This window comes from Oncorhynchus gorbuscha, unplaced genomic scaffold (genome assembly GCF_021184085.1).
Source record: "Oncorhynchus gorbuscha isolate QuinsamMale2020 ecotype Even-year unplaced genomic scaffold, OgorEven_v1.0 Un_scaffold_590, whole genome shotgun sequence".
Taxonomy (NCBI): domain Eukaryota; kingdom Metazoa; phylum Chordata; class Actinopteri; order Salmoniformes; family Salmonidae; genus Oncorhynchus; species Oncorhynchus gorbuscha.
Genome location: NW_025745426.1, coordinates 503,058 through 523,073, shown reverse-complemented (window position 1 = coordinate 523,073; position 20,016 = coordinate 503,058). Strand labels below are relative to the sequence as shown.

At 44.5% G+C, this 20,016-nt stretch overlaps 1 protein-coding gene, 1 long non-coding RNA gene and 1 pseudogene across 5 annotated transcripts; all 3 read left to right on the top strand.

The window, feature by feature from the left end:
* Positions 1 to 1,136: 1,136 nt before the first annotated feature.
* On the top strand, positions 1,137 to 10,394 carry LOC124018923. 4 transcript variants are annotated; one of them, XR_006835703.1, is made up of 4 exons: positions 1,137 to 1,288; positions 2,165 to 2,868; positions 9,260 to 9,501; positions 9,706 to 10,394. It is a non-coding gene; the product is annotated as an uncharacterized LOC124018923 (long non-coding RNA). The 4 variants fall into 4 exon arrangements; XR_006835700.1 differs by lacking the exon at positions 1,137 to 1,288 and adding an exon at positions 1,370 to 1,587; XR_006835701.1 differs by lacking the exons at positions 1,137 to 1,288; positions 2,165 to 2,868 and adding an exon at positions 8,167 to 8,528 and having other exon boundaries at positions 9,260 to 9,473.
* A 141-nt stretch (positions 10,395 to 10,535) lies between these two features.
* LOC124018922 (vesicle transport protein SFT2B-like) lies at positions 10,536 to 14,051 on the top strand. The gene is made up of 8 exons (XM_046334249.1): positions 10,536 to 10,743; positions 10,995 to 11,084; positions 11,346 to 11,431; positions 11,660 to 11,741; positions 12,132 to 12,167; positions 12,314 to 12,372; positions 12,952 to 12,981; positions 13,490 to 14,051. Exons 1-8 carry the CDS (start codon positions 10,678 to 10,680, stop codon positions 13,527 to 13,529), a joined length of 489 nt encoding a protein of 162 aa, XP_046190205.1. The 5' UTR covers positions 10,536 to 10,677; the 3' UTR covers positions 13,530 to 14,051.
* A 3,293-nt stretch (positions 14,052 to 17,344) lies between these two features.
* The window catches only part of LOC124018924, an 8,894-nt pseudogene continuing 6,222 nt past the window's right edge, over positions 17,345 to 20,016 (top strand).

Below are 20,016 nucleotides of genomic sequence, written 5' to 3'. Positions count from 1 at the left end.
ATAATTACCGTGGCAGGTTAGGATAAATACCGTGGCAGGTTAGGATAAATACGGTGGCAGGTTAGGATAAATACGGTGGCACCGTGGCAGGTTAGGATAAATACGGTGGCAGGTTAGTATAAATACGGTGGCAGGTTAGGATAATTAAGGCGGCAGAATAATGGCAGATGTAGGTGCTGAGTTCGAATCAAGCAGCCCTTCGAGCAAAGCTGGTGAAGACAAATGTTCTGAATGGAAAAATAAAGTCCGTCGGTCCTGTTGTTTTTTTATAAAGTGTAAATACGTCCGCATGTGAAGCTTGGTTATGTAAGATACTCTGTCAGAGCTTTCCTCCCCAAACCACTGCGGTGTAAGAATTGTAAATTATTTGGCCATGTTTCAAGTGTGTGCTGGGAAGAATTGCGAGGGGTACTGGTGCCGGAAGACCCGCCATCCCAGGTTCCCCTTGAGCCTGTGTAGGGATCAGATCTGTTTGGACGGGGGTCCTGTTTACATCCCGCACAGTAGGTGGCGGGATGCACATTCAATTGTGCGATCGCCAAAATACCGTAGAAGACTTCCTTTACAACAGCACCGCGCTATTCCGCGAGGCGCAAGAAATATGAACACAGAACAATTAGAGATATTTCACCGGATGTATAAATGTGAAGCATTCGCTTGGTGTTTCCACTCACTACCAAATATGGAAGTCCGAGAAGATGTAACGAGATGGATTTTGGCCGACATTCTGCTAATTTTCTCAATTTATGAAACATTTGATTGCCATACGTTTTTCTGTTTCCAAAACTAAAATATGTTATGAACAGAGTGGACTAAGTTTTGTAAACTTTACACTTTGTTAAAGTAAACAAAAAAACGTTATTTAGGAGTGCAAAGGCGAATTGAGTTATTGCACACGCGCATTTCAAAGTAGGCGTTCCCTAACGGAAATATGCAGATGTTGGCTAGAACGCGCCAATAGGATCTCGCTAGCTCGTGCTTGGCTCTACCCACTATGACTAATTTGTTGCCATTAGAAACGACAGGCTGTGGTCTTGGTTATAAATACACACACACACATATATACATATATATATACATACATACATGTCCACCTTTAATTAACTAGGCAAGTCAGTTAAGAACAAATTCTTATTTACAATGACAGCCTACCCCGGCCAATGCTGGGCCAATTGTGCGCCGCCCAATGGGACTCCCAATCACAGCCGACGTTCGAACCAGGGCCTGTGGTGACGCCTCTAACACTGAGATGCAGTGCCTTAGACCGCTGCGCCACTCAGGACTCCAGGTATGAATGCAATGACTTCTGCAGAGGACATATTGCTGTAAATGCTGCATGGCCAATGCAGACATCGGATTGACCATGCAGAGTTTGGCTAAAACGCTACAAGGAAGCAGCCACGCAAAACGGTCTTGAGTGACAACCAATCTGCCCAATTAGCTGTTAGATTTACGCTTTGTTGATCCTCCCGCTTATTTCGCAACGCCCACTTTCAGACACGCTCAATGTATGCAGTTACCCATGACTCCTAGCAGGCAAACTTGGTGCATAGGCCACAGCACCACCCGAGTGTTACTGCCAAGCAAGTACGTATGACTATACTTTACAGTTAATCCCACATTTCGCGGGAGATGCACTGAAATCGAGTGTGCAATTTTAGCTAGCTAACGTCAGCTAGCCTATAATATTTGATAACAAGACTAGAGAAAAGAACTCATGTCAGCGGAAGCTAACTTTAGCTAGATAACTAACGTTAGCTAGCTACGTTAAACTACACCCACAACGGCCTGCTTCCACCGACAGCTTGATTAGAAAGAGTAAGCTATATAGCTACCTAGCCACAATCTTTACATTAATGCATACCCATAATGCTTCCCCGTGGAAATCTTATGTGCCGTCTTTTAGTCGTATCTTACAAATGTTGATTGAAGAGGCAAGGCTAGCTGCTCGTTTCCTCGTAAACTTTTGATGAACCGGAAGTTGATAGAGCAGGTAGCCAGCGTGCGTTATGCGACTCACAACAACAACACAGCTGATAGATTTTGATAATCAACCAAATTAGGCACGTAACTAGCTAACTGGCAAAACATTTGCCTACTTTTGTCTTTTGTAAAACTACGAACTAGCTAACCATGTTTTTCTTATTTTATTTATTACATCAAGACCGTGACTACATGGTATTAGGTGAGACGATCCTATCAGATCTTGTCCACCACACCAACAGCGGGAGAGCCTTACCTGGGACAACACATCAGAATCCTAGAAACTCCCCCTTCACTTTGGGCCAAGAGTGGTGCTCCTTTTGACCGAATCATCCAACGATTCCTTTCGAGTGCTACAGGAGGATACTCCAGAGACAATGGCTGATATTGAGAGGGACAATCAACACACAGATATACTGCAGGTGCAAATCAAACAGGAGGACGGAGAAGAGCCTCACGATACAGAGGACCGTCTCAAGAGTTCTAATACCGGAGAACAGAAGCCTTGTCACATCTGCCCTGATTGTGGTAAAAGTTATACCCGTTCGGATAATCTTAAAACACACCAGAAAATTCATATGACAGAGAGGCCGTACCTCTGCTCTGAGTGTGGTAAAGGTTTTACCCGCACAGATCATCTGAAATCACACCTGAAAACACATGAAAGAAAGAAGAAGAAACTTAAACACCCCTGTACTGATTGTGTGAAAGGCTTTGTCCATTTGGAGCAGCTTGAAAAACATCTGGAAAAAAATCACCTTACACACAAGGAAAAGAAACCTCACGGCTGTCCAAGGTGCGATGAGAGCTTTTCTGACCTGGAAGAACTAACAACACACTTGCCAGTACATACTGAAGAGCTGGCCCTCTACTGCTCTGACTGCGGTAAGCGGTTCTTACACAAAGGAAAATTTGAAAGACACCAGAGAGTACATAGTGGACAAATGCCATACATATGCACCCACTGTGGGGAGGGTTTTACACAGGCACATAGTTTGAAACATCACCAGCGAATACACACTGGAGAAAACCCTACCTCTGCAACGAGTGTGGGGAGAGTTTCAGACACGATGCAACGTACAGGAGACACAAGCGCAAACACGAGCTACCACTCTCTGAAAAGAAAGCCTATCCTTGCTCAGTATGTGGGAAGACTTTTACCCGCTCCGATGGAGTGATGAGGCATCTGAGGAGGTTCCATTACGGAGAGAGCTCTCCAGTGCTCCTGCTGCGACAAACGTTTCTTTCAACAGGACACACTAACCACACACATGAGAATTCACACTGGAGAGAAACCGTACAGTTGCTCTGACTGTGGGAGAAGCTTCTCACAAGATGGCGACCGAAAGAAACACCAGAAGAGGCACCACACTGGAGAGGGCACTTCACCTCTGTCCCTCCATGTGGACGGCACAGGGACGCACACACACACACTATAACAGAGACATGCACACTAACAGACAGTAACAGGCAGACTCAAGACACAAAAACAGGCCAGTGGGTAAACCAGGTTGCAATGAAGTTATTCTGACAGTTTTGGCTGTATTTTTTGTGTTTGCGTATGGTAACATGTATTTCTCTCTCTCGTTTAAGTTAATTGGCAAGGCTAATTTTAGCCCAACTTCTCACTGTTTGTAAGATGCTTACTGCTCATTGCAGCTACTTAAGTGATCATCCCCCACTCCATTACTGTTACCCCTCTATTCATCCCCCCACTCCGTTACTCCTCTATTCATCCCCCTACTCCGTTACCCCTCTATTCATCCCCCTACTCCGTTACTCCTCTATTCATCCCCCTACTCCGTTACCCCTCTATTCATCCCCCCCCTACATCCGTTACTCTGTTACCCCTATTCATCCCCCTACTCCGTTACCCCTATTCATCCCCCTACTCCGTTACCCCTCTATTCATCCCCCCCGTTACTCCTCTTTCATCCCCCTTGGTTATCTCTCTATTCATCCCCCTACTCCGTTACTCCTCTATTCATCCCCCTACTCCGTTACTCCTCTATTCATCCCCCTACTCCGTTACTCCTCTATTCATCCCCCTACTCCGTTACTCCTCTATTCATCCCCCTACTCCGTTACTCCTCTATTCATCCCCCTACTCCGTTACCCCTCTATTCATCCCCCTACTCCGTTACTCGGTTACTCCTCTATTTATCCTCCCTCTCCGTTACACCTCTATTCATCCCCCACTCCGTTACTCCTCTATTCATCCCCCCCACTCCGTTACTCGGTTACTCCTCTATTTATACCCCACTCCGTTACTCGGTTACTTCTCTATTTATCCCCCCACTCCGCTACTCGGTTACTCGTCTATTTATCCCCCCTCTCTGTTACTCCTCTATTCATCCCCCCACTCCGTTACTCCTCTATTCATCCCCCACTCCGTTAACTCCGTTACTCCCCACCCCGTTACTCCTCTATTTATACCCCACTCCGTTATCCCCCTCGGTTACTCCTCTATTTATCCCCCACTCCGCTACTCGGTTACTCCTCTATTTATCCCCCCACTCCGTTACTCCTCTATTTATCCCCCACTCCGTTACTCCTCTATTTATCCCCCACTCCGTTACTCCTCTATTTATCCCCCACTCCGTTACTCCTCTATTTATCCCCCACTCCGTTACTCCTCTATTTATCCCCCCACTCCGTTACTCCTCTATTCATCCCCCTACTCCGTTACCCCTCTATTCATCCCCCTACTCCGTTACCCCTCTATTCATCCCCCACTCCGTTACTCCTCTATTCATCCCCCTACTCCGTTACTCCTCTATTTATCCCCCACTCCATTACTCCTCTATTCATCCCCCTACTCCGTTACCCCTCTTCATCCCCCCACTCCATTACTCCTCTATTCATCCCCCTACTCCGTTACCCCTCTATTCATCCCCCTACTCCGTTACTCCTCTATTCATCCCCCTACTCCGTTACTCCTCTATTCATCCCCCACTCCGTTACTTGGTTATCTCTCTATTCATCCCCCCACTCCGTTACCCTCTATTCATCCCCCCACTCCGTTACTCTGTTACCCCTATTCATCCCCCTACTCCGTTACCCCTATTCATCCCCCACTCCATTACTGTTACCCCTCTATTCATCCCCCTACTCCGTTACTCCTCTATTCATCCCCCCACTCCGTTACTTGGTTATCTCTCTATTCATCCCCCTACTCCGTTACCCCTCTATTCATCCCCCACTCCGTTACTCTGTTACCCCTATTCATCCCCCCTACTCCGTTACCCCTATTCATCCCCCACTCCATTACTGTTACCCCTCTATTCATCCCCTACTCCGTTACTCCTCTATTCATCCCCCACTCCGTTACTTGGTTATCTCTCTATTCATCCCCCCACTCCGTTACTCGGTTACTCCTCTATTTATCCCCCTACTCCGTTACCCCTCTATTCATCCCCCTACTCCGTTACCCCTCTATTCATCCCCCTACTCCGTTACTCCTCTATTCATCCCCCTACTCCGTTACTCCTCTATTTATCCCCCCACTCCGTTACTTGGTTATCTCTCTATTCATCCCCCACTCCGTTACCCCTCTATTCATCCCCCACCCGTTACTCTGTTACCCCTATTCATCCCCCTACTCCGTTACCCCTATTCATCCCCCACTCCATTACTGTTACCCCTCTATTCATCGCCCCACTCCGTTACTTGGTTATCTCTCTATTCATCCCCCACTCCGTTACCCCTCTATTCATCCCCCACTCCGTTACTCCTCTATTCATCCCCCCGTTACCCGTTATCCCCCTATTCATCCCCCCCTACTCCGTTACTCCTCTATTCATCCCCCACTCCGTTACTTGGTTATCTCTCTATTCATCCCCCACTCCGTTACCCCTCTATTCATCCCCCCACTCCGTTACTCTGTTACCCCTATTCATCCCCCTACTCCGTTACCCCTATTCATCCCCACTCCATTACTGTTACCCCTCTATTCATCCCCCACTCCGTTACTCTGGTTATCCCCTATTCATCCCCCCCTACTCCGTTACCCCTCTATTCATCCCCCTACTCCGTTACTCCTCTATTCATCCCCCTACTCCGTTACCCCTCTATTCATCCCCCCACTCCGTTACTTGGTTATCTCTCTATTCATCCCCCTACTCCGTTACTCGGTTACTCCTCTATTTATCCCCCCACTCCGTTACTCCTCTATTCATCCCCCACTCCGTTACTCTGTTACCCCTATTCATCCCCCTACTCCGTTACCCTATTCATCCCCCACTCCATTACTGTTACCCCTCTATTCATCCCCCACTCCGTTACTTGGTTATCTCTCTATTCATCCCCCTACTCCGTTACTCCTCTATTCATCCCCCTACTCCGTTACCCCTCTATTCATCCCCCTACTCCGTTACCCCTCTATTCATCCCCCTACTCCGTTACTCCTCTATTCATCCCCCTACTCCCTTACCCCTCTATTCATCCCCCACTCCGTTACTTGGTTATCTCTCTATTCATCCCCCTACTCTGTTACTCGGTTACTCCTCTATTTATCCCCCCCACTCCGTTACTCCTCTATTCATACCCCTACTCCGTTACCCCTCTATTCGTCCACCTCTCTGCCACCTTTCTATTCACCCTTTCTTCATTGGTCTCCCCATTCTCCTTCTCTACCCAAATTAATCCACAAAAACATATTGTTTTTGTGGATTAATTTCTATATCACTAAGCTCCTCCCCTTTCCCAGCACCTCCCCCTGTCAGCCCCGCGTTAAACAGATTACAGAGGCCTCTCTGCTATTAACACGCTGTTGGGACTGTGGCCTAGCAGTGTATTGTGGTGTCCAGCTTAGCCACACACACCAAACAGGTGATACAGTATGAGAGAGAGAACTACCTCACCACTGATCTGGGTAGAGGGAAACAGGCAGTGATGTGATCGGACAAAATAGCGCAGCAGCAAATCCTTCTTCTATAGCCTCCATCTTCTCATCTTCTAACCTTAGCCTATCTACACTACTCTCTACCTCAACCCAGCCCGCTGTCCCAGCTGTGCCTCAACCTAGCCCTCTGTCCCAGCCCTGCCCCAACCCAGCCCTCTGTCCCAGCCCTGCCTCAACCCAGCCGTGCCTCAACCCAGCCCTCTGTCCCAGCCCTGCCTCAACCCAGCCGTGCCTCAACCCAGCCCTCTGTCCCAGCCCCGCCTCAACCCAGCCCTCTGTCCCAGCCCCGCCTCAACCCAGCCCTCTGTCCCAGCACTGCCTCAACCCAGCCCTCTGTCCCAGCCCTGCCTCAACCCAGCCGTGCCTCAACCCAGCCCTCTGTCCCAGCCCCGCCTCAACCCAGCCCTCTGTCCCAGCCCCGCCTCAACCCAGCCTTCTGTCCCAGCACTGCCTCAACCCAGCCCTCTGTCCCAGCCCTGCCTCAACACAACCCTTTGACCCAGCCTCTATTCTACTTCAGCCCTCCTCCGGTACTCCCTGGATCCTGAGTGAGCCTACACTCCCCCCTGCCCCTCATGGCAGGTATCATGGACCCTGAGGATACAATTGTAACAGAACCCAAGGATGAGGATATCTAACCTGAGGATAGAATCGAAACAGAACTGGAGGATAGAATTCTAATGGAACCTGAGGATAGAATCGAAACAGAACTGGAGGATAGAATTCTAATGGAACCTGAGGATAGAATCGGAACAGAACTGGAGGATAGAATTCTAATGGAACCTGAGGATAGAATCGGAACAGAACTGGAGGATAGAATTCTAATGGAACCTGAGGATAGAATCGGGACAGAACTGGAGGATAGAATTCTAATGGAACCTGAGGATAGAATCGGAACAGAACTGGAGGATAGAATTCTAATGGAACCTGAGGATAGAATCGGAACAGAACTGGAGGATAGAATTCTAATGGAACCTGAGGATAGAATCGGGACAGAACTGGAGGATAGAATTCTAATGGAACCTGAGGATAGAATCGAACAGAACTGGAGGATAGAATTCTAATGGAACCTGAGGATAGAATCGGAACAGAACTGGAGGATAGAATTCTAATGGAACCTGAGGATAGAATCGGAACAGAACTGGAGGATAGAATTCTAATGGAACCTGAGGATAGAATCGACAGAACTGGAGGATAGAATTCTAATGGAACCTGAGGATAGAATCGGAACAGAACTGGAGGATAGAATTCTAATGGAACCTGAGGATAGAATCGAACAGAACTGGAGGATAGAATTCTAATGGAACCTGAGGATAGAATCGGGACAGAACTGGAGGATAGAATTCTAATGGAACCTGAGGATAGAATCAGGACAGAAGTGGAGGATAGTGTTAATTTATCCAGAAGGTTTTGATGCTGAGGAGCCAGATGGGATTCTCTTTGAGCCAGAGGACAACAAGAGGGAGATGAGGAGGATGATAACATCTATGCCACATGGATGGGCCGCTACAAGAAAGCAGCAGAACAGGAGGACAAGGATAAAGAGGTGGAGAAAAGAGAGACGGTGATAGAGGAGAGGAAGAACAGCTTCGAACGACAAGCTCCACCACGGGCAGACCGTCGGCAATCACTACCCTGTCCAGTGAGTCTGTGTACATGTGAGGTACTGTTGTAGAGGAATCTGCTTTGTCTTTGGGAGTTGTTTTTAACAGACCAGTAGGAATGAGTTTTGAGGGGGAGGGTCAGTCACTCCGCCAGGATCCCCTACCACACACCAACCCACCACAGGGCTCTTTAGGTCCTAGCCTGAACCCTAAAATACAGGTAGATAGCTGTTTCTTCTTTCTCACGCTCAGTGTTATAGGAATTTCCAGGAGAACAAACAGGAGAGCAGTCATAGGGTAAAGTCAATCAAAATCTTTCCGGTTTATTACAAGTTGCAACAGGGAGACACCACCTAGCACAGAAGCAGAATAAATGTCTAACTGGCCTCTTGGAGATGGACCCTTTTATATCCCTATCAGACAGCAACACATGTTCTGGAAACAGCAGCTAGACATTTGATGGAAGTCAAGACAAAAAAGGCAGTGACTGTCAGCCAGAGAAATAAAAGTTGTTACATTGCTTTGTTGTGCCTTAGCTACAGCCAGAGGACAGGGACTAATGGGATTATAATAGGCAGGAGCATACGTCATTTACACCCCCCCTCTGGTGGGTATGTTTACTTGAGTTCCTTGTGTTGAGAATTCAGATTAATTCAGTAAATTATCTGTCACTTAACTCCTCACTCCCCCTTCATCTCTCTGTTTTTCTTTCCTCCTCTCTCTCTCGTGCACTTTTCTCTCTGTCTCTGTGTGTGTGTTTCTCTCTCAGGCTCAACTCTCAGCGATGATACAGTTGTCTCGTCTCCATACCACTACTAGGGCCACGTCTCCTGCCAGGCCAAACTCCCTGCAATGCATCTCATCCATGAATGATCCTGGCTGCCCGATACCAGCCAATACTGAGCGACGATCCTCCATGATTCCATCCGCCATTCCAGATTAAAATGCAAACGCGGTTCCGCAGGCGGAACGTCATGTCTCCGGTACGCTGGCGGTGTGTGTGATGGCCAGGTGGGGGGTCTTTCTGAGAACACTACTTTAGTCTCATTCTGTTCAATTAACACTTTGGTAAAAGTAAATCTGTGTGTTTGTGTTGCAGAGCGACACTGATTGTGTGGGTCTCATCTGATTGTGTGGGTCTCATCTGCCATGATGTCCTGCACAGAGGAGGGAGTGTTTCTCTCTCACACACTCTTTCTCTCCCTCTCCCTGAAGTGTATATAGGAGTGGCTGTGGAGGAAGCAGGCGTGTTGTGTGCAGGTGGTGCTCTTGCCAGAACCACTCTACTGGAGCTCCACTCGAGTCAAAGTACCCTGAGAACCACGTAGAGCCTAGAACTGGACAGAAACACCTAGAACTGGACCCAACCTCCCACAACTGCATATAGTTGGAAAGAACTGCCTAGACAGAACTACACCGAACCTGGAAGAACTACCCAGAACCGGTGAAGAACTGCAGAAAAACACTCAGAACTGCCTAGCGTTGTAATGAACCTTGCAGAACTGCTTAGATACGGACATCACTTATTTTTATTTATTTTATTTTACCTTTATTTAACTAGGCAAGTCCGTTAAGAACAAATTCTTATTTTCAATGACGGCCTAGGAACAGTGGGTTAACTGCCTGTTCTGAATCTAGAGTGCTGTGCTGAGAGAGACCTCTGTATTCCCACAAATCCCAATAATCCAGTATCTTTCAAAATAGTTAGTGTGATAGTGTATGAGTGAAATGTATGGATGTTTTTCCAAAGGTTTTACTTCTAAGAATCAATTCAACGTGTTTATTTCAAGATGTTGTTTGTTTAGTCAAATAAGGGCATTTACATTTTTACATTGTATCCCATCTACGTCTTTGTTTTCCCCTAGTCATTGAATAAAATACTTGGTTGTTCTAATGGTCAAATGTATACTAAATTGTATCATCTTTATTACTGTGTACTACTGTGAGGTTTCCACCACAAATATAAGGCTCTGCTGCCCCCTTTTGTTATTGTGGTACTGCAGTGATCCCCAGCCCGTCCCGTCTCCGTGGTTACACAGTGGCGGAAGTTATCGCAATCCACCTGTTGCACTTCGAACAGGAAAAATAGCTCGACAAATCGATATTTGGCGTTCTTAAAAACTAAGCCAATCGAAGCAACGGGAAAGTTCTAGAACTACTAGCTACATTCTATCCGTGTCAACTTTAATGGACAAACTAAAGAAAGTTTTGAGTGGCCAAGATGGCAACAATGATGACGGCGACATATTGCAAGTAGGTACGTTTTCTAGCTAGCTAACGTTAGCTACTGTATGTAGTTAGCTAATATGTTGTTTACCCTAAATAATATCTAGCTATGTTTGGCTTTCTCGCTAAGCCTTTTTCAACGCATGCTTTATCTACGTTACGAGTACAGTTGCTTAGCAATAACATAGTAACGTTAGCTAGAAACACTAGGCTAGCTAGGTGAATGATGTCCATGGTTTCTAGCTATGTTGTTTATAAATGGTGCGGTGTTGAAACAGGCGGCGAACCAAGCCTCCACCCTGGGCTGGGGCACGCGCATGAAGGGCTTTATCGCATGTTTCGTGCTCGGGGTCTTGTGTTCCATTCTGGTGAGTCGTCATCTCTCTCTCCCATCATTTCAGCATTGCTCTGACTGTCAGTTATGTGTGTCGCTGTCAGTTGTGTTTCCCAAACCTCTCTCAGTCAGCCAGTACACATCGATATGTTTTTATTCCAGAAAGTATTGGGGGGGTTGATCTCGGAGAAATTCAAATCTGTGCATTGAGGTCTAGACACTAAGGGCAAGTTAATAGTGTCGACAGTAGAATAGGGGCCGACGCTAAATTGTTCATCCTCTCACCTGGTGGCAGGGGACATGCTTGCTGTGGATTCCAAGGGTTGGTCTGATTCTGTTTGCAGTGCTGTACACACTCGGCAATGTTGCCTCTCTGTGCAGGTGAGTAGAGCGTTGTTGAGTATTAGTGGGTGTATGTGTGGTTTATGTGGGCATTTACAAAACAGGCCTATTTTTAGATTTGAAGGTATCTCTGGGACCCTCCCCAGATCAAAGCTGACATTGTCCTTGTTCAGTTTAACACCTAAGGTGCACATGATACAGCAATCACATTTCTAGTGCAGTTACTACAATAATGTGAGTTTAGTCAAATAATGTGTGTATTCTCAGCACTATGTTCCTGATGGGACCCCTTAATCAGCTGAAGAGGATGTGTGCCAAAGAAAGAGCACTGGCTACAGCTATCATGCTGGTGAGACCACACAACACACACACCCATGTTTGGTTTACTATCCTTGTGTGGCCCAAAACATATATTCCCTTTCAAAATACTATTTTCCATAACCCTAACTCCTAATTCTAACCCTAACTCCTAATTCTAACCCTAACTCCTAATTCTAACCCTAACTCCTAATTCTAACCCTAACTCCTAATTCTAACCCTAACTCCTAATTCTAACCCTAATTGTAACCCCTAAGCCTAAAATATAGATTTTTCTTGTGGGGACCAACAAACTATCCCTGTGTGTCAAAATGTTCCTTGTTTTACTATGCTGAGGACTTTTGGTCGACACCAGGATAGTAAAACAACAACAAAAACAGTTTCTGTTCATTAATTACATGCTACTTGTCTCTCCTCACAGACCTGTCTGGTTCTAACTATGTGTTCTGCTTTCTGGGTGAGTATAACACACTCATGATACATATCCTGCACCTGTTGTGTTAGCAAATCCCTGCAGGCCTTTTTAGCTAGTCTGTTACTCATTTAAACTTTGTCTTACATTGTTCTGCCTCAAAGTATATCTGAGTTCTTCTCTCTCTACAGTGGAAGAATAATGGTCTAGCCTTACTCTTCTGTATTCTACAGTTTCTGGCCTTCACTTGGTGAGTGGCTCACTCACACACGCACACACACACACACACACACACACACACACACACACACGCTTGAGTAATCTCCTTCCTTTAGTGTGTGTTTGTGGTATTACATCCCTACAGTCTGCAGTCTGAGTGACACACACACACACGCCCAGAGTTGTTCTGTGCTGAGGGCTTTTTGGCAGGCAGCTCAATGCCAGGTCCTTATTTGTAACTGAAAACAGAGTAATTATGGCCATAGCTTTTAGCCTGGCTAATCACACACGACTAATGCAGCTAGCTTTGTTCTCTCAAGCACCTCCTTCACAAAGACAGGAGATTCATACACACACACTCTCTCTCTCTCTCTCTCACGCTCTCTTGCCCACATACATAGACACACAGGAGTACACACAGATGTGCAATTAGTTTACATACATACATAAACACCATTAAAATAACTTCCACTGTAACAGAACAAACACTCATGCATAAACTCTGTTTTCACAGACTCCTGCCACTGACACACTTCAGATAAAGACCTTATACAGCCCTTTGCTGTGTGTGATGTATGACGCTGACTTATACTATACTTCTGTGTTTCAGGTATGGCCTGTCCTACATTCCATTCGCAAGGTGAGTGTTGGTTTACAGTAACTGCCGGTCCACTTCTGTCTGTAGCCTTAACTGCCCGTCCACCTCTGTCTGTAGCCTTAACTGCCCGTCCACCTCCGGTCCACCTCTGTCTGTAGCCTTAACTGCCCGTCCACCTCTGTCTGTAGCCTTAACTGCCCGTCCACCTCTGTCTGTAGCCTTAACTGCCCGTCCACCTCTGTCTGTAGCCTTAACTGCCCGTCCACCTCCGGTCCACCTCTGTCTGTAGCCTTAACTGCCCGTCCACCTCTGCCCGTCTGTCTGTAGCCTTAACTGCCCGTCCACCTCTGTCTGTAGCCTTAACTGCCCGTCCACCTCTGTCTGTAGCCTTAAGCCTCCACCTATTCACAGCCTATTACATTAACATCCCTTCCCATCTGTCTGTAGCAGTGATAGTTCAGTCATAAAGCAAATTCTTTTAAGTTTTTGAAACTTGACTTTGGAGTGTTTATTCTTTTACTAATTATTATTATTGTTTGTTTGTTCACAGGGATGCCGTGATAAAGGCCTTCTCTGTCTGTCTGAAGTGAGGCTGCAAACCTCCCTTTCACTCTCCCTCTGAGGGGTTATGTGTGTGTGTGTTTGGGGGTTGGCTAAAGCCCTCAACTCTCTGGCAAACACACAGACGCCACACAGGTGTGCTGGAATGGTGCCCACTGAGTAAACACTCGTCAGCGAATGCTTTCCAGAGCAGAAGTGTACCTGAGGTATGATGTTGTGTAGAGGAATCTGTTTGTGAGGGATGCCTTATCTTATGTGTGTGTGGTGTCTGTCCCTTTAAGGTTGGTGTATATGTGAATTTTGTGTGTTTTTCTACACTGTGAGTCCAGCTCCTCTTAATTTACTGTGGGGGAGGGTCAATGCACCACCTCTGTCATTTCTCTAACTGTAAATCAAACCAGACCAAAACTATTCAGATCTATATTTAGGTGCCGACATGGTGTGTCTTCGCTAGTTAGTTGTACTGTAGTAGTTTATTTACGTGTTCACAATGGACAGCTGACTACTGATCATTTCACCGGCTCAGGTCTGGAAATCTGTACAGTCAGGGGACTTTTGCACCTACTCCCAAGTGCACTTACCAGGAGTCTGAATATAAGGGCCTGCTGTTAAACGTTCTTCTAGCTGGATAGATATACAGTTGAAGTTGGAAGTTGGAAGTTTACATACACTTAGGTTGGAGTCATTAAGACTCGTTTTTCAACCACTCCACAAACTTCTTGTTAACAAACTATACTTCTGGAAAGTCGGTTAGGACATCTACTTTGTACATGACACAAGTCATTCTTCCAGCAATTGTTTATTTCACTTATAATTCACTGTGTCACAATTTCAGTGGGTCAGATGTTTACATACACTAAGTTGACTGTACCTTTAAACAGCTTGGAAAATTCCAGAAAATTATGTCATGGCTTTAGAAGCTTCTGATAGGCTAATTGACATAATTTGTGTCAATTGGAGGTGTACCTGTGGATGTATTTCAATGCCTACCTACCTGCTTCTTTGCTTGACATCATGGGAAAATCAAATGAAATCAGACAAGACCTCCACAAGTCTATATCGACATAACCTGAAAGGCCGCTCAGCAAGGAAGAAGCCACTGCTCCAAAACCGCATAAAAAGCCAGACTACGGTTTGCAACTGCACATGGGGCCAAAGACTGTACTTTTTGGAGAAATGATGAAACAAAAATATAATTGTTTGGCCATAATGACCATCGTTATGTTTGAGGGAAAAGGGGGAGGCTTGCAAGCCGAAGGACACCATACCAACCGTGAAGAACGGGGGTTACAGCATCATGTTGTGGGGTTGCTTTGATGCAGGAGGGACTGGTGCACTTCACAAAATAGATGGCATCATGAGGAAGGAAAATTATGTGGATATATTGAAACAACATCTCAAGACATTAGTCAGGAAGTTAAAACTTGGTTGCAAATGGACAATGACCTCAAGCATACTTCCAAAGTTGTGGCAAAATGGCTTAAGGACAACAAGTTAAGGTATTGGAGTGGCCATCACAAAGCCCTGACCTCAATCCAATAGAAAATTTGTGGGCAGACCTAAAAAGGCATGTGTGAGCAAGGAGGCCTACAAATCTGACTCAGTTACACCAGCTCTGTCAGGAGGAAGGGGCCAACATTCACCCAACTTAATGTGGGAAGCTTGTGGAAGGCTACCCAAAACGTTTCACCCAAGTTAAACAATTTAAAGGCAATGCTACCAAATACTAATTGAGTGTATGTAAACTTATGACACACTGGGAATGTGATGAAAGAAATAAAAGCTTCTGCGGTCCTTCTGTAGCTCAGTTGGTAGAGCATGGCGCTTGTAACGCCAGGATAGTGGGTTCGATTCCCGGGACCACCCATACGTAGAATGTATGCACACATGACTGTAAGTCGCTTTGGATAAAAGCGTCTGCTAAATGGCTTATTATTATTATTATTATTATTATTATTAAAGCTTAAATAAATCATTCTCTCTACTATTATTCTGACATTTCACATTCTTAAAATAAAGTGTTGATACTAACTGACCTAAGACAGGGAATGTTTAGGATTTATTGTCAGGAATTGTGAAAACTGAGTTTAAATGTGTTCGGCTAAGGTGTATGTAAACTTCTGACATCAACTGTACATGCAGAAAAAAAGAAGGGAAGAACTGCTTCAAGTGCTCATGAATCTTTCACCTTTTATATAAAATGTCTGAGTTATTTTTATTTCAAATCCGTTTCCTATAAACATGTCTAACTGCTGTTTTAACTGTCATGGTTAGTAGTACTATAGACAATTTTGTGTAAGATTTTTTTCCACGGCTTTCATTTCAGTTTTTTAAATAATTTCTGGGGGGAATCGTTTTTTATTTTTTTATCATGTTTCCTTGTAAACACTACTCTTTAACTGTTTCAACTCTTTCATGGTTAGTACTATAGCCGTTTTCTGGGCGGAATTAAAATATCAATGATGGCTTCAGCACGCCCTTAGTCACGACCATTAAATAAAAAACTCACTGGGGCTGTGTGACTTTTCTGTTAACTTGCAAAAAAGAAATGCCTTACTTCACATGATTTAAACCAGGTCATCACTGCTTTTTAAAATATGTATACTGTACTACTGTAACTTTCCTGAGTGACCTCTCATAAAACCTCCCTATAGATGGCTGTTTCATCTGCATTAAAACGTGTATGATGCTATTAAACACTTGTTTTATAGAATAATATATGTTCTATATTCAGGATACATTGTTTTAGAACCATGGTTGGTTCGTCTACTTGTCTAATATGAGCGCAGGTAGTTACAGGTCTGGAAGAAATACTTTTTAAATCGATTATTTTTTGTACCATCTGGAAATTGAACACTAATGTTTTAAAGTGTAACGATAATTTAGCGATGTAGGCCAATAATGTATGACTATGAATCATGTTTCATGTGTTCTTGTCCTGTTTGTGTGGCACCATTTTACAACAGAAATAAACATTTTCAAACTATATTGTGGAGTGTTTTAATGTGCAAGAGTGAGAGTTGTACCACCTGTTTTGCCTTCCTTGGCTTTGTATTTTCTGATGGAGTCTCACCGGGGTCACTGCCACACACACACAAACGCATTCCTTGTACAAAAGGTCTGAGGTGTGTATCGTGGGATTATGATTTGGTGCGTTTACCTGTGCTTTGCTTCCCACCTTTTGATATTTGCCTCGCGCTCAGTTAATGACGCTCCTTTATGCGTTTTAAATCAGTAAAGCCCCTAATCTCCGCTCGCCGCCCGCCGCTGATTAAAAAAAATATCTCTCCAAACACACACGGCTGCAGCTGCGAGCTCACAAGGCCGTTCGGTCACACCGCCAGCTCGCGGGGATCGGGTGTCGCTATAGGAGCCCTTCTGGACACTGACCGTTCCATGTGCTCTCTGTTCTTCCCTCCTCGGGTGTGACACGGAGCTTCCACTGTTCACAAACTAGTTGAAGCAACACCAGTTCGAGCTTCGTTCTACCTGAAAAAGATGATTCTGAGATAATTGGCTTTAAAGTTCCGAACCCTCATTGGTTTGCATGGTGTCAGAAATATATAGTATTATTTTGAACTTAACATGTCATTGGGGTATTTAGACTACTGTATAGGTAGAGTTGGAAAAAAATGCAGATACAACCGTATAGTACCAAACTAGATGTTTTTAGACAACCAACACACATTAGGCAACATTAGTGTAGTCCAAATGGACAGGTCTCTGAGCCCAGTAGGTCGTCAGACCAAGAGTGGAGGGAAATGTTCTGGGAAGCATTTTACGTTTTCAGTCGTTCATACATTAACAACATAGTTTCCGTTGTATATACTTAAGAGCAGGAACTTGAATTATTATCCGAAAAAATAGCCGTACAAAATGACCTAGACTATATTTAATTTTCTTCAGAAGCTTTTCTGTCGTTTTGGAAGAGAGGGAGGCTTGTTCAATCCGTGCGCTAAAAGCATCTGATTCCACTCCTTGCCAAGAGCACCGGTAGTTAGACCATTAACCGTAGTCTCCGATAATGATTTATATAATAAGGCTACAGGCCCACGACAGCAACGTTTGTCTTTTTGTGGAATTATGATCATTTCGAACGGAAAAGCCAGTCAACTTGTCTTCTGGCCCCCTCCGGCATTGTCCTTCGCTGTCCATGGTGCTGAAAGTGTTCCCCTGAAAAGTCATGCTGACGAGTGGTCAAATAGGCGTACGGTATTTCAATGCAAGTTGAGAGAGAGAGAGACTGGTAATTATGGCCTGAAGACTTAAAGGGTCTATCCTTAGCCAAGTTGAAACCATAACAAAGCCACATCCTGCCTCTGTTTTGGTAAAAAGCTGAGGGATGTGCCTGGGAAATATAACCACTCTCAAATTCATAGACCAAGCTATGGATGCAAGGACTGATCATCCAATATATACAAATTGTAGTTTTAAGCATGGTTTCAGGCTATAGGCTACAGTGTTTGTTTACATTTACAATGTTTACAAGCTTAAAGTTTGGGTTATGTTGAGGTTTTACAGTTGTTCTTCAAGAATCAATGGGGTATGTAACATTCACTATAAGTCCAAAATTAGATGTAGCAACTGGAGATTGACCCTTTAAGGTCTAGGCTAACTCATAACTCATCAAAGAAACTCTCCCTCCCTCTTCCTCTCTCTCACTCCCTCTTCCTCTCTCTTGCTCTTTCTCTCTCCCTCTGACAAATGACGCTCTGTAAATGGTAAATTAGTGAGAGTTGATCACATGACCGGCCGGCCGAACCTGTCTTGTGCTCCGCACCAGTGTCGCATTGATTTTCAACTGCAGTTCATAATCCTCATGGCTAAAACACCCACATGGGAATTCATTTGTTCTGTTTCAATTTAACCGAATCTAACGACGTTTTTTCCCCATCACCTGCTGAGTGAGATATTTGTGAGTAAGATATTTGTTTTTACCTCATTTTAAACTTTCTTTGGTGAAAACATCAGTCTTATTTGAGAGGTAGCCTTTAACCTCGTTGAGGTCCCCAAATGAAGGTTGAGGGTTTAGCTGAAGGCAGGGCTGGGGGTAACCCCTGCCCTGGTCCTGCCAGCCAGTGCTGTATCTCGCGACTACTAAGCGTGGTGGAGAGCGAGTTGCAAGCGGGGCGCGAGAAGGGGGACCCCACGGAGAAGCAGCTGAAGGTGACGCTCGAGGAAGCGGAACTGTGGCGGAAGTTTAAGGAAGTCACCAATGAGATGATAGTCACCAAGAGCGGCAGGTGAGCTTGAGTTAATTATCATTTTATACCTTTATTTAACGAGGCAAGTCAGTTAAGAAAAATTCAAATTCTCAATGACGGCCTACACCAAACCCGGACGACGCTGAGCCAATTGTGTGCCGCCCGACTCCCAATCACGGCCGGTTGTGATACAGCCCGGATTCGAACTAAGGTGTCTGTAGTGAAGCCTCCAGCACTGAAATACAGTGCCTTAGACCGCTGTGCCACTAGGGAGCCCCAAATAGTGAGATAGACGAGCATTTTTGAATAGTAAAATATATTTTATTGATCCTCAACCGCAAGAGGACATTTATTGGGAGAGGAGATTCGCAGACAAACATACAGACAATACCGAATGCAAGTGTCAACAGTTTGGTCATTTGATCACCCATTATATGTATCCACCCATTGCTAAATACATTTTATGAACACGTGCAGCAGAATCTCTGTCACACATATCACTCTAAAACGTCTAACACTTATGTTATATTCGAGGGCTTTGAATCAATTACCTAATTAAGAGACCATTCGATTTCAATTGATAATTCCATTTTCAATTACGCACTTCTTCCAAAACGCATCTTGATCGAATCTTTTAATTCAGCCCTTTTTTCAACTTCAGCTTTCTATTCCTATATAATCATTACGATTTCATAAGAATTAGATCCAAGCGAAAACTATTAATTACATAGGCCTATCTGTAATTTAAGACCAAGTGCTATTGAATAATATTAGTTATTTAGGAATAGGCAGAACATTTCTTTCTTATACTTATTAAGGCTGAAAAGTGTAATAGCCTATATTTTTAATAAAAGGGTAGCATAATACATTTTAACAACCAGAAATATTAAGTTTGAGAAAGTTCAGGCCAAATATTGTAAGCCAGAAAATATTTTAAGATTATATTTTATTAGTGACATATTCCTTTACCATGATCCCATGATAAAGGAATATAAGCCCAAGGCTTATGCACAGTTGCCGAGTTATTCAAATTGATTCTGTTTAATTGTATAGTCTCGTGTCTTTCTTGTCATTAATTAATATTTGATATGTTTATAGTCTATTTGATTCGTTTACAAAACATTCGTTTAGAACACTTTGTTCCAATAATCCGACTGCATACCCCGACAAGCTGGTTATTACTGGCAAAATGTATCGTCACATTCTTAAATTAAGAAAACATGTTAGTTTAAAAAAATCTGCGTTCTAAACTTAGTATTGCCCGTAGTGTATCGAACGGTTTAATAGATTTCTCTGGCGCATGGCCACTTTT

Coding starts and splice junctions, on each gene's coding strand:
- LOC124018922 (XM_046334249.1), top strand. CDS start 10,678: ATGGACAAACTAAAGAAAGTTTTGAGTGGCCAAGATGGCAACAATGAT. Junction 11,742..12,131: donor TGGCTACAGCTATCATGCTG/GTGAGACCACAC, acceptor CTCTCCTCACAG/ACCTGTCTGGTTCTAACTAT. Junction 12,982..13,489: donor TCCTACATTCCATTCGCAAG/GTGAGTGTTGGT, acceptor GTTTGTTCACAG/GGATGCCGTGATAAAGGCCT.